This window comes from Populus trichocarpa, chromosome 14 (genome assembly GCF_000002775.5).
Source record: "Populus trichocarpa isolate Nisqually-1 chromosome 14, P.trichocarpa_v4.1, whole genome shotgun sequence".
Lineage (NCBI taxonomy): Eukaryota > Viridiplantae > Streptophyta > Magnoliopsida > Malpighiales > Salicaceae > Populus > Populus trichocarpa.
Window position 1 is genome coordinate 5,459,335 of NC_037298.2, and position 20,422 is coordinate 5,479,756.

Genomic DNA, 20,422 nt, shown 5'->3' on the forward strand with positions numbered 1-20,422 from the left:
AAAAATATTTTAAAAAAATTATTTTTAATATTAACACATCAAAACAATATAAAAATATAAAAAATTATTTAAAAAAAAAATAAATTTCAAAAAATACAATTTACACCATATTTTCAAATATCCTTTATTATTATAAAAGAAAGTGGCGAGAGAGGGATGGAGGGGGTGTAACGGACATTAGCCCGTGGAATTATACTTGTAACCCGACCCAGCTTTTAATTGCGATTTCGTACGTGTAATTAATGGAGAACATTTCAGTGTTGAATTGAGATTACATATAAACACACGATGTTCAATAGTTCCTTTACCTGTTATGGTGATAATCTGATTATTCATCAGCTATAATCTGTATAGTTGTTAAAATTTGAAAAACTTATGACTCGAAGTCTGACTCTAACTAAGTTTCAAGTTATTAAGCCCTGCTTCTCTTGCATTCTTATATTAACAGCAAATCACGGGTGTCCGTCTTATTTTTTAGAGAGAGAAAAAAAACCATATGCGTTCGGGAGTTTTAACTTGTAAGAGTCTCGTCCAATAAGAAGATACAGTAAAAAAAAAAAAGTATGGTTTATTTTTGTATTTTAAAAATATTTTTGAAAAATATTAAAAAAGTTTAAATTTTTTTTGACTTCAAATTAATATTTTTAGATCATTTTGACGCATTGATATCAAAAATTATTTTGAAATATTTTTTAATAAAAAACACTTTGAAAAGCAAGTACAACCACACTTCCAAACATGTTCTTATAATCTAGAACACGGAGTGTGGCATCTTCTTACTTTAGATTTTTTTTAATAATATATTTATATTGAGAAGTTATTAAATATAATGGTTATGATTTTCATTGATAATATAAAAAAATATTCAAAAAAATACATTGTACCATAATACATATTAAGAACTTATTTGGCAATACAGATGATAGCGTGTTTGCCCAAAAAAAAATAATTTTTTTGTTTAAAATTTATTTTTTTAATGATTTTGGATATTTTAATATATTAATATTAAAAATTATTTTTTTAATATTTTTTTTTTAAAAAATTATACAATAAGATACACTTTTATAAAAGCTTCACCGATAATATAAAAGTTGTTTTATAAAAGTATTTTTAGTTGAAATTGGTTTGGAAAAATATATGTTTTAAAATTGTGGTTGAAATTGAGGTTAAACAAAAAGTAGTTTAATGTGTTTGGTTAAAAAATGCCTTTTAAATTGAGGTTATAAAATAATTAAAAAATATTTATTAATATTGATGGTTTTTAATTTAAATATTGTACATTTAACTACTGTTATTACATCATGAAATAAATAATATTGATATCAAATATTTTTTATTGTTCCATTAAACTATGTGCAATTTCATAACGTACGAAATCTATCCAACAAGGACTATATTTTTCATGATTTCTTAAGCGCGCAACAACATCAGATAATATATCATCAAGAACAAAATTGAGGTTGGGATCAAATTCTGCAAATGCTACGTCATTAAGCGATCTACTTCTAATTTTTTTAATAAAACACAATTAAAAATTAAATTTAAATTTAATTTTTTTTTAACTAGGTCAGACCCGGCAAGAATAAAATTGGGATTGCCTTCTAATTTTTTGAATAAAACACAATTAAAAAATAAAAATTAATTTTTTTTACTGGGTTGGACTCGGTTTAATATATTTAGCTTTAAACTGGATCCGGACCGGCCAGAACAGTGGAGAATGACTCCACTGTTCACGTGAACAGTGAAGAGTTTGCTTTCCACTGTATAAAGACACAGCACAGCAGGAAGAAGCATGTGCTTCAGCTGAAACTACGGTTATACCTCAATTTTTGCGGTCCCATACGTCAAAACACAACCATTATTTATAACTAAACACTATATTACTGAGTTTGAAAAAAAAAAACAGCAGCTGCCGCGTAGCCAAACGCCCAAGCCACGCGGATGAACTTCGCGGTAGCTTCTGTGATGCGACGTTGTTTGACAATGGCATCTGTCGCTGTTCTCCAGAGAAGGATCTGAAGCTGGCTGACAGAATATTCTTCCGAGAAAAGTGGCCCCCTACAATCCATACATGTGGTATTGAAAAGGAAGTTGGAGTTATTTTTTATTTAAAAATATATTAAATTAATATTTTTTTTATTTAAAAAAAATTATTTTTAATATTAACCCATTAAAATAAATTAAAATACAAAAAAATATTAATTTAAAATAAAAAATATTAATTTTTTTTAAAAATATTTTTTTTATAAATGTTACGATGAGGACGCCCTCACATGCTTATCATAACTCTGTTGGTTTTATCCTATGTGGCACGTCAACGAAAATGTCCCAGGTTTAAACCTTCCACTCAAAATGTTGACCGTGGAAAAAAAAACCACATGCAAAGATGCTCCAACACACTAATTCTTGACTTTCGAGTAAATTAGATCCTTGTAAAAAGAAAAAAAAAACAAAAGAAAATGAAACGTGTACGTTTATTTCACATCATGCACAGCAATGAAATGAGAAAGTATATTTTTTATTATATTTTAGAATGTGAAAACCGAGTCTTGTTGTTATTTATTTGGCTGTTTCTTAAAAGATGTGAAAATTATGCACAACTTGAAATAAAGAGATAGTATATCAATGCATAGCAATTTGTACATATGATACTCCGGTATGATAATTAGAGTGTAAATTTTATCCAGGTTAGAACTAAACCAGACGTGGCTCACGCTATATTCGGGATCACGTCTATTTTTATTTTAAAAAAAATTGATATATAGATGTTGCGGACATGTTTTTCTTTAAAAAAATTCTATAACTTAGATAATAGCTCCGATTGATTAAACAACTTAGTTTTATTTTAATCATGTGAAAATAATAATAATAATAATAATAAATAAATAATTGACCCGATCGGTATTTATATATATATATTTATTAAATAATAAATAATAATTGGATGATTAATATTTATATGGATACTTAAAATCCAATTAATAATTTATGGGCATCTAAACTTAACCGATGAGTAACGGGTAGAATATAGACATGGAAAAATCTGACACGTGTGAAATTATTATCATCCATACTCAACGCTTGACTTTAATTTATTAAAACATACTCTAAATGGTGTGGGGGAATCACTGTTCCCCCACACACATTTCACTGTGGATTACAACAGTAATCCACAGTGATTCTTCTCTTCTTTTTTTTTTTTGCTTACTTTTCCTTTTTTTTTTCAAAATTTTTTCAAAATTTTTTTTTTCAACTTTCCTGATTTTTTTTTCATTTATTTTTTCTTTTGTTTTTTTCAAAATTATTTTTGTTGATTTTACTTTTTAAATATTGACCTGGTTAAAATTTTTGCTTTGTAATTTTTTTCTTGAAAATACTGTGGATTGCTGCGATATTTTTCCATATAGTTTTTCTATTTTATTTCTTTATTTTTCAAAATTATATTTTTTGATTTTTTTTAATATGGAGCTGATTGAGAATTTAGTTTTGTAATTTTTTTCTTTAAAACATTGTTTATTGCTACAATGTTTCTCTGCATGGTTTTTTTTTATGATTTTCTCCGAAATTATCTTATTTTATTTTATTTTTTAATATTGAGCTGGTTAAAAATTACAGTTACAATATGTGAGGAAAACACTTTAACTTTCCTCGAAAATTACTGTTGGTTGCTACATTGTTTTTTCCCACATGGTTTTTTTCTGTTTTCGTTATGTTTTTCCCTAAAATTATCTTTGTCAATTTTATTTTTTAAATATTAAGCTGGTTAAAAATTGTAATTACAAGTAAATACAAGTTTTTCCTCAAAAAACACTATGGATTGATACAGTTTTTCCTCACATGGTTTTTTTCCAGTTTCTTTTGTGTTTTCTTTTTTTGTAATATTTTTTCCCAAAATCATTTTCGTCGATTTTATTTTTTTAAATATTGAGTTGGTTAAAATTTAACTTTGTAATAAAGTTTAATCATGTGGGGAAAGTATTGTAGCTTTGCTCATAAAACATTGTGGATTGCTACAGTGTCTCTCCGCATAGTTTTTTTTGTTATAATTTTTTTCAAATAATTTTTTTTATTTTTATTTTTTTAATATTGAGTTGTTTGTGAATTACAATTACAAGTCATTACAAATAAGGCTAAATCATGTGGGGAAGCACTGTAGCTTTCATCACAAAACACTGTGAATTGCTACAGTGTTTCCAACATGATTTTTTCCCCTTTTTTGGTGTTTGTTTTGTTATTTTTTTTCTAAAATTATCTATGTTGATTTTTTTTTAATATTGAGCTGATTAAGAATTTAGCTTTGTTATTTTTTTTCTTTAAAACACTGTGAATTGTTGCAGTGTTTTCCCATGTGATTTTTTTATGATTTTTTCCAAAATTATCTTTGTCGATTTTTTTTTAATATTGAGTTGGTTAAGAATTATAATTACAATAAAGCTAAATCATATGAGGAAAGCGTTGTAGTTTTTCTCACAAAACACTGTGGATTGCTACAATATTTCTCTAAATAGTTTTTTAGTTTATTTTATTGGGAAAAGCGCTATAGTTTTCCTCACAAAACATTGTCAATTGTTGCAATATTTTTTCTCATGGGTTTTTTTCCTTCCAAAATTATCTTTGTTGGTTTTTTTTTAATATTAAGTTGGTAGAGAATTTAGCTTTGTTTTTTTTTTGCTTTTTATTAACTGAAAAGTTAAATCATGTGGTGAAAGCACTGTATCTTTCCTCACAAAACACTGTAGATTGCTACAAATCATTTTGTTTAGTCTTTAAGTTTTTGATCATCAACACAACTTTTTTTTCCGTCATGAAATATTTGCTCCATCATACCTTTAATTTCTATTACTTATCTAGCGCTAGTTCACAATTATAACACTATCAAGTGCATTTGTTTTATAAGTCCGCGGCAACGCACGGACAAGTAATCTCGTTTTTATATTAAATTTTATCTACTTTTTACTATTACTCCTCGTTTTGTTTTGCTTCCTTTTTGGATTACTCCTTTTTTTTCTCTCCAAATCTCATTCCACAGTGTTTTGTTATTGAAAACCTTACTTCTTAATGTTATCTAACTATTTGTTAGGTTTTTATTGAATTGTTTTTTTTATTCACATGTATCACTCATCTAACTATTTGTTAGGTTTTTTATTAAAAAAAAATTCAATCTCATCGTTTTATATTTAATTTATTAGGAATTGATTTTCATGTTTTTTTTTCTTACTTTTCTTTTTGTGGGATTATCCCAATTTTGTACCCATGGTCATTAATATCTCGGTTAACTTAATTGTATGATTTTAAAAAAGACAATGATAGTAAATAGAGTGAATAAAAAATAGCAATAATTAACTATAAAAAATAAGATGTTAATATCATCACCGGGAGAAGAGGAAATAAAAGTTTGTTGAAAACTCATCATCATTCTATCGTGTGCACTAGCCCACCATCATAAAGAATTCATCAAGAAGGTTTTAACGCCACTGAGAAACACTACTTGACGACACCAAAAGAGGTTGTATACAACGTCAAAGCAGTAATTAGGAAAACAAAACAAAAAAATCATGAAATAAGCATCTTATGTGTATGTTTAATCAAATAATTTAATTGAATTGAAAAATAAAATTTAGTTGAAAGGCTAAATCTAACAAATAATGACAAATAAAAAAGAACTGGAATAACCTAGGTCATTTTCAAAAGTAGTGAAAAACCCTATAGAAAAATTTTAAAAAATAATTGAGCCTCATCTACAATTAAATAAATGTTAAAGAATAAAATTTAAAAAAATACAATGTTAAAAAAAGAAAAAGAAAAAACAATAACCAAACTCAGGCTAGTCTCTCAAACCTAAGTTAATCTCCTAAACTTGTAACCCATTAAATCCTAAACCAATGCTTAATTAAGAAGTTAAAATCTCAGTCAATTCAATGTTAAACAATAAAATGAAAAAAATATAAATTTAAAAAATTTTGCCTGGCAAACCTTAGATAATCTCTTAAACCTTAAATGATCTTTTACACTTGTAACCAGTAAAATTTTAAATTTGAGCTCAATAAAAAAAACTTAATTCTTAACAAATTTAATGTTAAAGGATGAAATAAAAAAATATTAATTTAAAAAATTGTCATAGTAAAAATAATAACAATTAAAAGAACAAGTATCAAATCTAAAAGAAAAAAAAATTGAAGGAGGATAAAATGTAAGAAGAATTCAATTTTAAGAACTACCTCAAATAAAACAAATAACAATTAAAAAAAAAGACTAATTTTGACAAATAAAAAACTTGAAGGATGATGAAATTAAAAATAAATATATATTATTTCATTTTAAAAAAATAACAATAAAAAAAGTATATCAGATATGAATGGAAAACAAATTGAATAGTTATTTTGAAAAATTAGAGAGAGGCACATAAATCGAGGATAATAAAAAAGACAGAGAAAAAAGACCGCTGATACCAAACCATACATCTGTTGGCCACACGTGCCACTTAGGTATGGTGAGGCAGCTGAGATAGCTCAAATGTTGTTTCGAAAGCCACTATTTGGATGCCACATTACCCCTCTCGTGCTTGCACGAGTGTTGCAAGCTCCAGTCACTTTTAATTTTTAAATAATATTTTTATATTTATTAAAATATTAAATTATCCATCACTCGACTTAAATGTAACTAAAAAACCATAATGAAAATACAAAAAAAATCCCCCAAGTGCTTGTTCAAAAAAGTTTGCTTTTAAAAGTAACTGATTCATTTTTTCTTCAATTTAATCCCCTTTGCCTTTCTTATATCAATTTTGACTTTTAATATTCAGTTGATTTTGAATTGATAATCGCAATTTATTTCGGTTTACTTTTTATATAATCATTGTAGTCTTAAATAAACATTCCGATATTTTATTGGTGCTTAATTTTGCACACATATGTTTTTGTTATCATATCATTAAGGAAAAAATAGTTAAAAAAAGTTGTTAAATCCATTGTAGTCCATGATTCAAGTTATAGGTTTGCTGGTTTTAGTAAAAAAACTCATGTCAATCTAATATGGCATTGCTTTAATATTAAAAGAAAGATATATTATCTTTAATATTTTTAAAGCCAAACCAAGTTTTTTAACGATCATCCGGGTTGTTTTTGAATTTATCAAGTCGATTGAGTCACTTCAAGATAACTTTTATATAATTTAACTTGAAATCTGGGCTGAACAAGAGGTTAAGTTGAGAGTTTTTAAAAATGATTCGTTATTTTAAATTTACTAATAATATCAAAAAAAATTTCATCCCCTAAATATATTTTTTAGGTTTAATAAAAATTTGATTCAACTCACAATAACGTATGTAATTTCTAAAAAAACGAAGATATCTTCTGTATCCAAACACATCCCGTATTTTTCATCTCAAATACACAAAAGAAGTACGCATATTTGTAACTTGGAATGGTCATTATTATTAATTTATCTTTCACATCGAAAATCTCATATCTCAAATTTTAAAATTTATACCTAGATACTCACTAGACATATCTTAGAGCTGTTTTTTTTTTTTTATATATAAAAAAATATAATCAATTATATATAATTACTAGCACAAATGGAAGTTCTTTATTTTGATGGGAACATCATCGGATTCAAATCCTTTTAAAATTCTTCAATTTATGTTCTAATAGTTATATATTAATTATTAAATTCAAAATGATCATAATTTTTTTTGTACACGTTAAAAATGACTCCTCGTTTCTTTCCTTTATCCAATCCACGTAAATGAATACAAAATAAGTTGAAATGCAAAAAGGAATTTGATTCCATCATCGAAAGCAAGATATTTAGCCAGGTCAACTGACAAAGTAAGAATTTGAAGGCTTTTTGTATTTTAAAATTTTAAAAATATTTTATTTTATTTTTTTAAATTAATATATTTATGGTGTTTTTAAATTATTTTAATACGCTAATATCATAAATAATTTTTTAAAAATAAAAAATATTATTTTAATATATTTTAAAATAAAAAATATTTTAAAATAAATCACAACCACACTTTCTAAACTGCATTTAAAAAAAAAACACCGTAAAAGAGTAGCTCAAGCAGTCAAATTATATAAACGATACTACCGTAGACAAGCTACCAAGGGAAAGGACCCACGCTAATCACGTGTGTGTCTCCTCACCGCATCCTCTCTCATGTAATGGACCCCATTCTCATATTGCAATGGACCCCGCCAGCTAATTCAGAGCCTTCCTCTCGAAGCAAGCAATTAGTTACGGTTTGATATTACGGTAACGTTGGTTTTAAGAGTATTTTTTTAAATAATATATATTTTTTATTTTTTAAAAATTTATTATTAATATTATCACATCAAAATAATTTCAAAACATAAAATAATTAATAACAAAAAAAATTAAAAAAATAAAACGTGGTTTTCACCGCTAAAATAAACGGGTACGCATATCCACGGGACAGCGGCGCGCATTATATTACGGTTACTACAACTTTGCTTAAAATAATTTTATTTGGAGTGAAAATTTGGAGTCTCTATTTGTTTTTTGCCTTTTTAATAAAATCATCATCACTGGAGACAAGCATTTCCTTTTCAAGCCTAATCAGAGCTAGCAATGACTCCTCGAAACCAACTCACTGTTGTTTCCCCTCTCTATTTCCTTGCTCAAAGTTAGGTTTCAACTCAACTTCGAATTTTTTGGTCAAATTCTGCCATTTTAAGCGCGAAAAGGGAGAGAATTGGAGTCTTAGAGAGAGAGAGTCTTGGAGTTGAATTCAGTTTGTTTTGTTTTCTTAGAGAGAGAAAGAGAGCTCTTTGTTTCAGTTTCAGAGAGAGAAGATATTGGAGTAAGTTTTAGAGAGAGAAAGGAGAAATGATTTGATTTTTTTCTGTTTCTTGACGATTAATTTGTAAATATGGCTATGGTGGGTCATGTGCCTGTTGCGAAAACGCAACAAGCGAGTCCATTGAGGTTGGTTGAATTTAGAATGCCAGGAAAGATGGCAAGTGGTAGAGAGGTTGTGGAAGAAACGGTAGCAAGAGTGATTGAAGTGATTGAAGAGAAGATCTTTGTTGCTGTAGGAAAATCTGTGAAAGAATGTAAATCGATGTTATTTTGGGCTTTACAGAAATCAGGAGGCAAAAGAATTTGTATTATTCATGTTCACCAACCGGCGCAAATGATTCCTTTCAGTAAGTTCACAAAGATGAAAAGAAAAAGAATTTGGTGTGTTAACTTTTGTGAATTTGGTTTTTGTTTTTCATTAATTATTGGATAATATTTGTTTTTTTTTATTGCAGTGGGTACCAAATTTCCGGCCAGTAAGCTGAAAGAACAGGAAGTGAGGGCATACTGGGAAATTGAAAGGCAAGAGATGCTTAAGATGTTAGGCGAGTACCTTTTTCTCTGTCGAAAAATGGGGGTAAAACTTCTTTTCTGTTTCTTCTTTTACATATGTTATGTTATTGGATTACTTTTAAAGCGTGTATCTAAACTGCGGAAATCTATGTTCTAAATACGAAGAAGAAGAAGAAGAAGGAGAGTTTTGAAGAGTTTTATTTAATAAACTTGGAAATATTTTAGCTCATGTCCTCTTTGGTGAAAAACTAAAGACTTTGTGGCACATACTCACACAATATTGAGTTTGGCATGATTTCTTTTTCGAATTCATAATTTTTTTTCTACATGCATTTTTTAGGTGCGGGCTGAGAAACTATATGTTGAAATGGAGTCTATTGAGAAGGGAATTTTAGAACTCATTTCTCAGCATGGGATCAGGAAGCTTGTTATGGGAGCAGCAGCAGACAAGCGCTATTCCAAGTAAAGCCCTCAAGAACCATTACAAATCACTCAGTTCCTAAAGAGAGTGATTATCTGTTCCGGTTGTATGTGTAGAACTTGTGGGATTGCTTAACTTGATGCTTCACTGTTGCAGGAATATGATGGACATCAAGTCTAAGAAGGCCGTCTCTGTTTGCCTTCAAGCACCTGCTTCTTGTCACATATGGTTTATTTGCAAGGGGCACCTTATCCAAACACGGTATTGTTCAATTGCTTGCAATCTTGGTTCCTAAGTAATTTGTTCTGTATCTAGTAATTGGGATGTGAAAATGGAATACAATAATTTTAAATGAAGAAGCTTCTATTTAGTGAAAAACAAACAGAGAACCTTCTTAAATTTCTTCTTGGCTCTTTGGACCATTGACCACATATTCATGGCCACAAACTAATACTGATGTTTTTTGTTTGTTTGGACTCTTCTAAGTTCTAACAGCTGAAGCATTCTTGTAAAAAGTGTTAATAGATTGGAACAATTTCTTAGTTGTGATGATCTTGGCCATAATGCATGTTCTTGTCAAAGACAGGAAAGGTGCTCTGGATGGAACTGATACAGATGTTAGACCTTCATCACAGCAAAAAAGTCCAAATACTGAAGCTGGACAATCAAATATTATGAGATCACAGTCTATTTTGTTTGGACAGCACCATCATGTAAAACTCACCAATCCAGCTCAAGATTTATTCCGAAAGGTAAGATCTCTGAATGTTAATGGACCTGGGGGGAGATTAACAACTCCGACTTCACCAGATGGAGGGCCTTCAACTCCATCGAGGTCAGATGCAGACGGGAGTTCTGATCAATATGATGCGTTATCAAGGAGTACTTCCCAAAATTCAGTTCTCTCATCACGTTCTTCCAGTGGAATGGCCAATGTTGCTTTGATTCCACTTTTAGGAATTGAAGGGAGTGAGATTGGGTCAGAGTTAAGCACAGTGCCTCATCAGAAGGTGGATCTTTTCCAGTCATCTCCTCCCAGTGTACTGGTACTTGCATTCATTTAATGAAAATGCACATTTTAAATCATGCAAGATGTCCAAATTCCAAGTGTAGCACTAGCCACCTAAGTTGATGCAATGTCTGAAAGAGTTTCCATGTTTTTCTTCTTTTTCTTCAATTTTTTGAATACTCAGTGATTGATGGATTCCTGCAGGATGGAAGTATAGAGGATCCTCTGTATGATCAACTTGAACAAGCAATGGCTGAGGCCGAAAATTCAAGGTTTGAAGCATCTGAAGAGGCGGTCAGGTGTGCAAAAGAAGAAAGGGATGTTGTTGAGGCCATACGCAAGGTATACTTTCGTTCACAAACTACCTTTTCGCCCCATCCTCTTAAAGGAAGATGATTTCATTTTATATGTGAATTATCATGAAAATACATGGATGTTAATTCCTCCAAGTTGAATAAACTGTAGTAGAAAAGTTAATAAACTTTATGGTTTGTGCTGTATAGTCCAAAATGTTTACCAATATTTTGATGATAAGCGGACAGGATAAACTGCACCGTTTCATGACACCATTTCCCATTAGTTTCTCTGTAATTCGTCACCGGGCTGCTTGAAATAAAAGTTTCAAGCATGTTTTGTATGAACACATGTGAATAACCAATCATGATTCTTATTCACAGGCCAAAGCATCAGAAAGCTTGTATACAGAGGAGTCAAAACGAAGAACAGTAGTTGAGGAAGAATTAGCAAAAGAAAAGGAAGAACTTGAAAAGATAAATAAAGAACTTGAAAAGATAAATAAAGAACAGGATGAAGTCATGGGAGAACTTTGCATTGCCCAGGATCACAAATCACTGCTGGAGAAGCAAATTGAAGAGTCTGATGAGATGGTAAAGGAGTTGGAGCAGAAAATCATCTCTGCTGTGGGACTTTTGCAAAATTACAAGAAAGAACGGGATCATTTGCATAAGGGCCGTGACTATGCACTGAAAGAAGCCGAGGAGCTGAGGAGAAATCAAACAGAGGCCTCAAGCACGCACATGCCTCGGTTCTTCTCTGACTTCTCTTTCTCAGAAATTGAGGAGGCAACTCACCACTTTGATCCATCCCGTAAGATTGGGGAAGGGGGGTATGGTAACATTTATAAAGGCGTCTTGCGCCAAACCCAGGTGGCTGTCAAGATGCTGGACTCTAATAGCATGCAAGGTCCTGCTGAATTTCAACAGGAGGTAAGATTCATGTTTTAATTTATTTTTTTCCAAACTGTTAGTCTCTGTATATCTTATAGCCACAGGGCATGATGTGGCGTTGATTTTATGCTAATTTATCAACAATAGTACTGTTATTTAGTATGGTTTTCTGGTGCTGGGGACTTGGAGTGGAATTGTAGATGGCTCCTCTCACTCCCTGTGCCCCCCCCTCTCCAACCCAGCTGCTATGCTCTGTTGGGTTTGGTAATAGATTTAGAGTGCATCTGGCATTGTGATCATGCATGACCACAATGCAATTGCCATCGATAGTAGGACCACAATGCAATTGCCATCGATATTAGGACCACAATGCAATTGTCACTTTTGTTGGAAATAGTTCTGCTGTGCTAGCAATTTCTAAACTAGTTAGTATCTTGTTAACAAGTATGCTAGTGTAACTGATCTACCCATTGTATTTGTATAATTGGTCAATTGCTTCGGTTCATTTTGCCATGTGGATAACTTCAGTCAATATTAGTTGGGCCATCTGCTGCTGAGCAGTTATATATAGTTCAACAGATTTGGTTTTACTAGATAAAAAATGATTTCAAGGATTTTTGTTATACTTCTCACATCTCTAGTATAATTATTAGCTATGTAAGCCTCTGCCCTGGGTTGGATTAAAAAATAAATCAAAGAAAAAAATGTTCAGCCGAGAAAAGAGTGTTTTAAAGAAGAGAAAAAAAAACAATGTTGAACGATGAAAATGAAAAAGAAAATAAGCAAAAAAAGAGAGGATGTTAACCTGTGTTAACCCATTAAGCCTGTGACTCGAGTCATTTGACTAGAAGCAATAAACTTGGAAAAACCTTGAAGCTTGATTTTTAACTAACCAAATGTTGAAGGATTAAATTGAAAAAAAAAACTCAAAACATACAAAAGGAAAAGTAATAGCAATTATAAACTTTAGGTTGCTCGGGCCAACCCGTCTAACCTACGGGTTAGGTTATGAGATCGGGATAACCTAACAAAAAGTAAAATGAAGAAAATAATGAAATCTATTTTGTTTTATAAAAAAAACCAATGTTGAATGTTGAATCATGAGATGGAAAGGATTAGAAAAATAGCAATTATAAGAAAAAAAGAGACTTGAGCCCACCCGAGTTAGGTCGCCAAAGTCACGAGTCAAGTCATGAGATCAGGATAATCCTACAACGAAAGGAAAACAAAGAAAATAACAAAACCCAATTTTTTTAAAAACCAATATCGAATTATGATATGGGACAAAAATAAGTAAAAAAAACGATGCCAACCCTTGTTAGCTTATAAAACCTGTGCCTCGGGCCATTTGATCGGAAGCACTAGATATGAAAAAACAATGAAGATCAATTCTCAATAAATTAGATATTGAAAGATAAAATAAAAAAAAAATCAATAACACAAAAGGGTTCAAAAGAAAAAATTAGTTATTAAAAGGCAAAAAAAAAGGGGCGAACTATCTAGGTTAACCTGTCAAACCCACAAGTTAGGTCATGAGATCGACATAACTTTATAAAAGGAAAAACGAAGAAAACCATGAGGCCTATTTTTTAAAAAACCAACATTGAGTAATGAGACTGATAAAGAAAAAAGCCTAAAAAAATATGGTAACCTATGTTAGCTTATAAAACCTGTGACCCAAATCGTTTGATTGGAGGCACCAAATCTAGAAAAACTATAATTCCAAAATTTTAAAAAATTAAATGTTAAAGGACGAGATTGAAAAAAAAACAATCACAAGAAAATAAAAAATAAAAGAATAAGGATAAAATTTGAAAGAAAAAAAAATAAGGGTGGATAGTTTTGGATTGAAGGGCTAAATTGAAAATAAAAATAAATTTCACAAAACAATTAAAAGGAAAAACAAGCAAAAAAATAAGAACTAAATCGATAAAAAAATCAACAAATTGAAAATCTTGATTGAAGGATAAAATTGAAAACAATCGAAAGTCTACAAAAAAGGCAAGAAAAAAAACAAGACCAAATTTAAAAAATTCAAAAATAAAAATTCTAGATTGAATGATGCAATTGTAAAAAAAAATAAAGACTTACAAAAGAGCCAAGGGTAAAAATTAAGAATGATGAAAATACGCAAATGCCCTTAAAGCAAGGCTTAATTAGTTCTGATATAAAGGGTAAGGTAGTAATTAAATTGTGTAAAAAAACATGAAATCTCGAAAAAGCCCCGACAACCAAATATCTGAGTGTTTTCTTTTAAGGGTAGTGAATGTTTTTAACTCTTCAGAAAAAAGATAAAAATATGTTTGTATCCCCACTAAAAATGAGAATTACAAATGGAACACATGAATAAGATTATTTTACACCTGAACTTAGTTTTCTGACTTAATGTGAGGAAGGGCAAAAATATCATTTTTTTATTATAATCTACAGTAAATTCTCCCTTGTGCTGCCGTCGATATCCCACGCCCTATATTTTTTTGGTAAATCTACAAAGTTTCTGCAGCTGTGCTTTTATTTATAACTTTCTGCACTGCATGACCTCTGTGGTTTTATATCAGGTTAATGTTTTGAGCAAGATGAGACATCCAAATCTTATCACTCTTGTTGGAGCATGTCCAGAAGCGTGGACTCTTATTTACGAGTATCTTCCCAATGGAAGCCTCGAAGACCGACTGAGCTGCAAGGACAACTCTCCGCCTTTGTCTTGGCAAACTAGAATACGCATCGCCACTGAATTATGCTCTGTCCTCATCTTTCTTCACTCTAGTAAACCACACAGCATAGTGCACGGGGACCTTAAGCCTGCTAACATCCTCCTTGATGAAAATTTTGTCACTAAACTAAGTGACTTTGGAATCTGTCGTTTACTGGATCACAAGGAAGGTTCTAGCAACAACACAACAATATGCAGAACTGATCCCAAAGGAACTTTTGTGTATATGGATCCTGAATTTGTTTCCACTGGAGAGCTTTCTCCAAAGTCAGATGTTTATTCATTTGGAATTATTTTGTTGAGATTGTTGACTGCAAGGCAGGCCTTGGGTATAACAAAGGAGGTGCGGTATGCATTAGATAAAGGAACCTTGAAAACCCTCTTGGATCCTTTGGCGGGAGATTGGCCGTTTGTGCAAGCTGAAATGTTGGCTCACATGGCACTAAGGTGTTGTGAGATGAACCGAAAGAACCGGCCAGATCTTGCATCAGAGGTATGGAGGGTACTCGAGCCAATGAAGGCTTCATGTGGAACGTCATCTTTTTCCCAGCTTGGTTCGGAAGAGCATTTCCAACCTCCTTCATATTTTACATGCCCCATTTTCCAAGTAAGTACATCTATTTCTCATACTTTCTCATGTCTTAGAGTGACTTATCTATACTAACTGGATTTGTATTAGTTTGTCGTTTATATTAGGACTTCTTAAGCATCCCAGTCCACTTTTCATCTCCTACAATACAATAATTAGATGCAACCTTCTGATACATATATTATTCTAGCCTTGTATTCTTCCATGATTTGCTCTCAGTTTCCTTTGCTTCACCAGCAGCTTGCAAAAGGAAAAGGAATTCAATATTTAAGTTTGTGATTATTTTCAACTCCATCATAGAGTAATTTTTCTGGTTTAAATAGCTCTCATTTCTGTGTTTACGCACAGGCGCCATTGTATCATGTATGTATGTTGTAGGCCACCTGTGCAATCTATTTTCATCTATAGACCTCTGTGTGCTGCAAACCTATTTCTGTGGCTTGTCATTGCCATGTAGTAAAATGATGGCTTTCTTAAAGTGCAGGAAGTAATGCGAGATCCACATGTAGCAGCCGATGGTTTTACTTATGAAGCAGAGGCCTTGAAAGGATGGCTAGACAGCGGACATGATACTTCACCCATGACCAACTTTAAGCTGGCACACTGTGATCTTATCCCTAACCGTGCACTTCGCTCGGCAATTCAGGGGCAGCTGTAGCAGCAGTAAACAAGTTCTTAGCACAATAGATTGTATAGTTGTTTCTTGAGAGGTAATAGAAATTTCATTACATTTCTTTTTACCTTTCTTTCGAATCTTGTTTTTGTTCGACTTGGGCATACTACAGTCATCCTGGTGTATAGAAGACAACCGAATGCTTACGTCACATTATGTTATTGATTTTGTACTTTTATATATTTTATTATTGCTTTTATTTGTTTGCTCAGCTTGGATGAATTGCTAAGTTGAACCCGATGACCGCTCATTATGAAATAATCCCAGGTTACATTCTTTGTTTACAATCAAATGACTAGGGATACCTGCCTGGATCTCAATCAGAAACCTCGACTTCCTTTAATCTGAGGCAGTCTCCAGACATTTATCATTAGCAGATAAATTGCTGAACTTTAATTCTTCAAGCAGAAGAATAAGAAAAAAGTTGTCTTGATCTTCCAACGGCGTAAACAATCAATGTCTTGCATGCAACTTTTGAAAGCTTTTGCTCTGCAAAACTGTTACATATAGAAGATTAGTAATCAACAATTAGTCACCTCACCGCCATTCGCCGGGAGTCGGATTAGGCAATGTTAATTTTTTTTAACATCAAGAAGTATTTGAAGTGTGAAATGATAATTCAATGCTTGCGGGCAATGTTATTTTTTTTAACATTAAGAAAGTATTTGAAGTATGAAATGAAAATTTAATGCTTGTATTTAATAAAATAAATAAATAATTCAATGCATGTGCTCAATAAAATAAATCAATAATTATATTTAAATTAACATATTTTATCTTGCAACTATTTAATTCTTCTTATTTAATTAGATGTTTATATTTTTTAGCTCAAATAATAATTAATATTTTATCAAAATAAAATTTTAACGAAGAAAAAATATATTTTTCCAATCTAAACTCTATTTTCTTATTAATACTTCTCTTAATGGTTTTAACAAAAACATGCCTTTAAATTGCAAACATGGTTTTTTAAACAAGAATCCATCTTGGTTTTAAAAGCAAATAAAACCATGTGGGTAGAACTTTTCTTGTATAATAGAACTTGTTGACACTAAAATCGATATTCTTTGTTATTTAAATATAACCAACTAAATATGATCAATTAATGACTTTATCTTTTCTTTGTCGTTTTCTGGCGAGTTTGCCCTTTTTTTTTAAATACATGGACTCAAGATGAACAAAATGAACTTCTAAACTAAAATTAAAAAAATAAAATAAAAAGAAACTATAGAGAAAAAAAAGAAAAGGAAAGGAGGTGGATAAAAATAAATTTTTTGTGTGAATTTGAAATTGGCCATGCAACTTCTTGTTTTACACATTAGTTATCTTTTATTGAAATCATTCTCTAAAAAATTATAAGAAATTAATCATTAAAGATTAATTGAAAAAAAGTTTGAGACGAAAATGACTTTATTTCTGATATTGCATAATATTGAAAGTTAATAATGGATTGTTTGACAGGACGCACGAAGGGCTGGCGTTGTCGCCTAATGAAGTTTGAAGATAATGATTTATTTCTGTATCATTACTTGGTAATTGTATGGTTGAAGACAGGCAATTCCTTTTATAAGAAGTTGCAGTTTACTTTAGATTGGCTAGGAAATTGCTTTGAAATTGTCTCTTTGTAAATAACTAATATTACTCGGAGCTGCCCTGACTTGAATATCAGCTAGAATAACTCTGTTCCTGCAATTTCAGACTATAGTGATTATTTGGGTGAGAGTTTAATGACAACAAGCGATGCTGAGACTACAGAGGAATCAATATCACTCGTGATTGATGATACAGTTCATGTTGCGGTTGGAAAGGATGTTGGAGAAAGCAGGTTGGCTTTGAAATGGGCAGGGCATCACAGAATTTTTCTAGCAAGAGAATTTGCCTTCTTCGTGTTCACCAGCCTGCTGAAGTGATACCCTTGAGTAAGTACATATATTAGTATTGTTTTGTGCATGAATTAGTACATACACCCAATATATTAATATGTTCAGAACATTTTTCTGGTGAAGAGTGATTATTTTGATGCTAACCATCGGATTTTGATCATTCTGATTTTGGTTTAGGGTTTTTGATAATGTGTTTGAGGATTTAAATTTTGTTGGATTTTAAAGCATGGCTTTCGCTTGCAGACTTGGATAAAATCAACCCCTTTGCCACTTGTTTATTTATTATGTGTCTGGGATGCATTTGGTGGGAATTTTCCAGCTAACAGACTTGAACAGCATGAACTGAGGGAGTTCCAAGAACTTGAAAGGAAGATTATGCACAGGATCCTGGACGATTACCTTCTCATTTGTCACCATGCAGCGGTATGTGTGTTCTTTAATAACTCTTCCTTTTTAAGTTTCCAGGCTGTTGAATTTGAATTCCTATTCGAATATTTTGTGGATGCTACCATTTAGGATGGTCATTTTCTGAATTGGGCTTGGTTTTGGATCATTTGCTTTTGTCTCTAGTAGTGAAAAACTATTCATTTTCCATGTAATTTCATTGTAGATACTGATTGTCACTGCTCACCAATGCCTATTGCATTGTCAGAAATGACATAATTTTTCTTTGCTTGTGACATTATGAGATCTTTGTTTGACCTTACTCGTTGAAGTACATAAAACTAAATTTTAGTATCTCCCTAAGACAGCCTGAATTCAAAAATTTCTTCCCTAAAATTCCCTTCCAAGTGTATCTTTCAAAATGCTGTCAATGTTTCCTAAAAACTGCAAACAAGAACTGTTCACATTAAGAATGATCTTTCAAACCTGATGCATAGAGGCATTCGTGACTTTATTTTGAAGGTTCATGCAGAAAAGCTATACATTGAGGAGGAGGATATTGGAAAGGGGATCGTGGAACTCTTGTCCCAGCACGCTATCAAGAAGCTTGTTATGGGTGCAGATGCTGACAGATATTATTCAGAGTACAATCCATAACTACACTATCGTACTTCATCAAACTCAGATGTCAATGGATAAAATTTTGTGATATCCGAATGACTATGGATTTTGGCTGCTGCTCTTTGTAGAGCTAAGTTTTTATTTTCAGGCATGCTGCCTCAATGGGTTCCGTCATATGAACTATGCCATGTATTTTTAAGCTGAGTAGACCATTGATGAAACCATTGGGAGACTACGCAGAGAATCAGAATGGTCACACTATTAGAGATAAGAAGTTCACAGAAGAATTGGTTTAGAGGCTGAAAAGGGGCCATAATTCACATTTGGTCTGGGCTTGTTAGGTCTTTCACCAGAGATTCCAGTTCTTGTTTTTTCCAAATTCTATTATGCAGTGATCTGAAATCGCTCACAAAGCTACCTCAAAATTGCAGGGGAATGATGAATCTCTAGTTCAGAAAGGACAAATATGCCAACAGTGTGCACCTCTTTCCTGTCAAATTTTTGCTTGTCTGCAAGGGGCACCTCGTAAACACAGGGTATGTTTTACAAGTATCATGTTAACCTGTTCTAATAGCACCGGGAGTGCATGGATGTAATGCAGTCCTGGGTGCTAATTTATCAGAGTGAATGTACTTCCAAGTTACTGACACCCAAACAACTTAACTGTCTTTTCAAGTGTCGAAATGCTGACTGTCAATCTCCCAGCATTCACAACAAGAAACTGTAGTTTATTGCATAAAAATTGAAAGCAATTAAAAGAAATATCCAAAAGAAATGTAAAGATTTGATTCCTGAGAACCCCAACAGCCTCCGCTGCATTTCAATTGTCCCATTTGCAGGTAATTCCATTGCTTTCTTAAATTGAATGCTATTCTCATCTCTTTTCAATTGTCAACAGTTGTTTTTTTCTGAAGTGTATTTTGTTCTCATATACTATGTTGTTCTCCTGATTAAATCCCACAATGTTTGCAGTAACAATTTTATCTGCTAGTGTTTGCAGGAAGTCATGCAAGATACTCAGGTTGCAGCAGATGGATTTACCTATGAAGCAGAGACTTCGATAGGATGGCTAGAGATAGAGCTTGAAAATCTTGATCTCATCCCTAATCGTTCTCTTCGTTCTGCAATTCAAGAGTGGCTGCAGCAGCGTTTTTCATTATTTTATTCAGCTAAGACCATAGCGGCATTGAATATAGTTTCATCTCTTGAGAGAGTCTTTTCCATGCTAGACTGTCAATTCTTAGTTGCAAGGGACTAGCATGTAATTTTTAGTGTCTATTTAAAATTAAATCACATATTAAATTAAATTCAATTAATATTATCAATTTTTATGTTTTGAATAAAATACTAATTAAATCATGAAATTGAATTTAATTATAACTTGTTGAATTGAATTGAATTAGTTATCTTAATGTTTTGCTTTTAATTCAAAAATTATTTTTTTGTTACAATTTTTTTTGTTAATGTAAAAATAGAATCCACATAAATTATTTTATGATAAATTATGATGCATGATATGATAAATACAATAGACAATATTAGCATGCATGACATAGAAAACATTATAAACAAATAATTATTATTAATGACAACATTATATTAT

General features: G+C 31.3%; 1 protein-coding gene and 1 long non-coding RNA gene across 6 annotated transcripts; both read left to right on the plus strand.

Annotated features, from left to right (window-relative positions):
• Positions 1-8,504: 8,504 nt before the first annotated feature.
• Positions 8,505-16,130, plus strand: LOC7494088 (U-box domain-containing protein 33). Of its 3 annotated transcripts, none has more exons than XM_024585016.2 (9): positions 8,505-9,173; positions 9,282-9,403; positions 9,680-9,801; positions 9,917-10,021; positions 10,347-10,806; positions 10,974-11,111; positions 11,447-11,995; positions 14,515-15,276; positions 15,738-16,130. In XM_024585016.2, exons 1-9 carry the CDS (start codon positions 8,897-8,899, stop codon positions 15,747-15,749), a joined length of 2,547 nt encoding a protein of 848 aa, XP_024440784.1. In that variant the 5' UTR covers positions 8,505-8,896; the 3' UTR covers positions 15,750-16,130. The 3 variants fall into 3 exon arrangements, with proteins under 3 accessions (XP_024440784.1, XP_024440783.1, XP_024440782.1); XM_024585015.2 differs by having other exon boundaries at positions 8,506-9,173; positions 10,347-10,770; positions 15,743-16,130; XM_024585014.2 differs by having other exon boundaries at positions 8,507-9,173; positions 15,743-16,130.
• Positions 16,131-17,422: 1,292 nt separating this feature from the next.
• LOC7496970 (uncharacterized) lies at positions 17,423-20,144 on the plus strand. Of its 3 annotated transcripts, XR_002977759.2 has the most exons (4): positions 17,423-17,850; positions 18,058-18,237; positions 18,721-19,160; positions 19,251-20,144. It is a non-coding gene; the product is annotated as an uncharacterized LOC7496970 (long non-coding RNA). The 3 variants fall into 3 exon arrangements; XR_002977760.2 differs by having other exon boundaries at positions 17,426-17,850; positions 18,731-20,144; XR_002977758.2 differs by having other exon boundaries at positions 17,427-17,850; positions 18,721-20,144.
• The last annotated feature ends 278 nt before the right edge of the window (positions 20,145-20,422 follow it).

Bases quoted from the DNA above. Each gene is read 5' to 3' on its own strand.
- LOC7494088 (XM_024585014.2), top strand. From the start codon at position 8,897: ATGGCTATGGTGGGTCATGTGCCTGTTGCGAAAACGCAACAAGCGAGT. The intron at 9,174-9,281 runs GTAAGTTCACAA...TTTTTATTGCAG, and splicing joins GGCGCAAATGATTCCTTTCA to TGGGTACCAAATTTCCGGCC. The intron at 11,996-14,514 runs GTAAGATTCATG...GTTTTATATCAG, and splicing joins CTGCTGAATTTCAACAGGAG to GTTAATGTTTTGAGCAAGAT.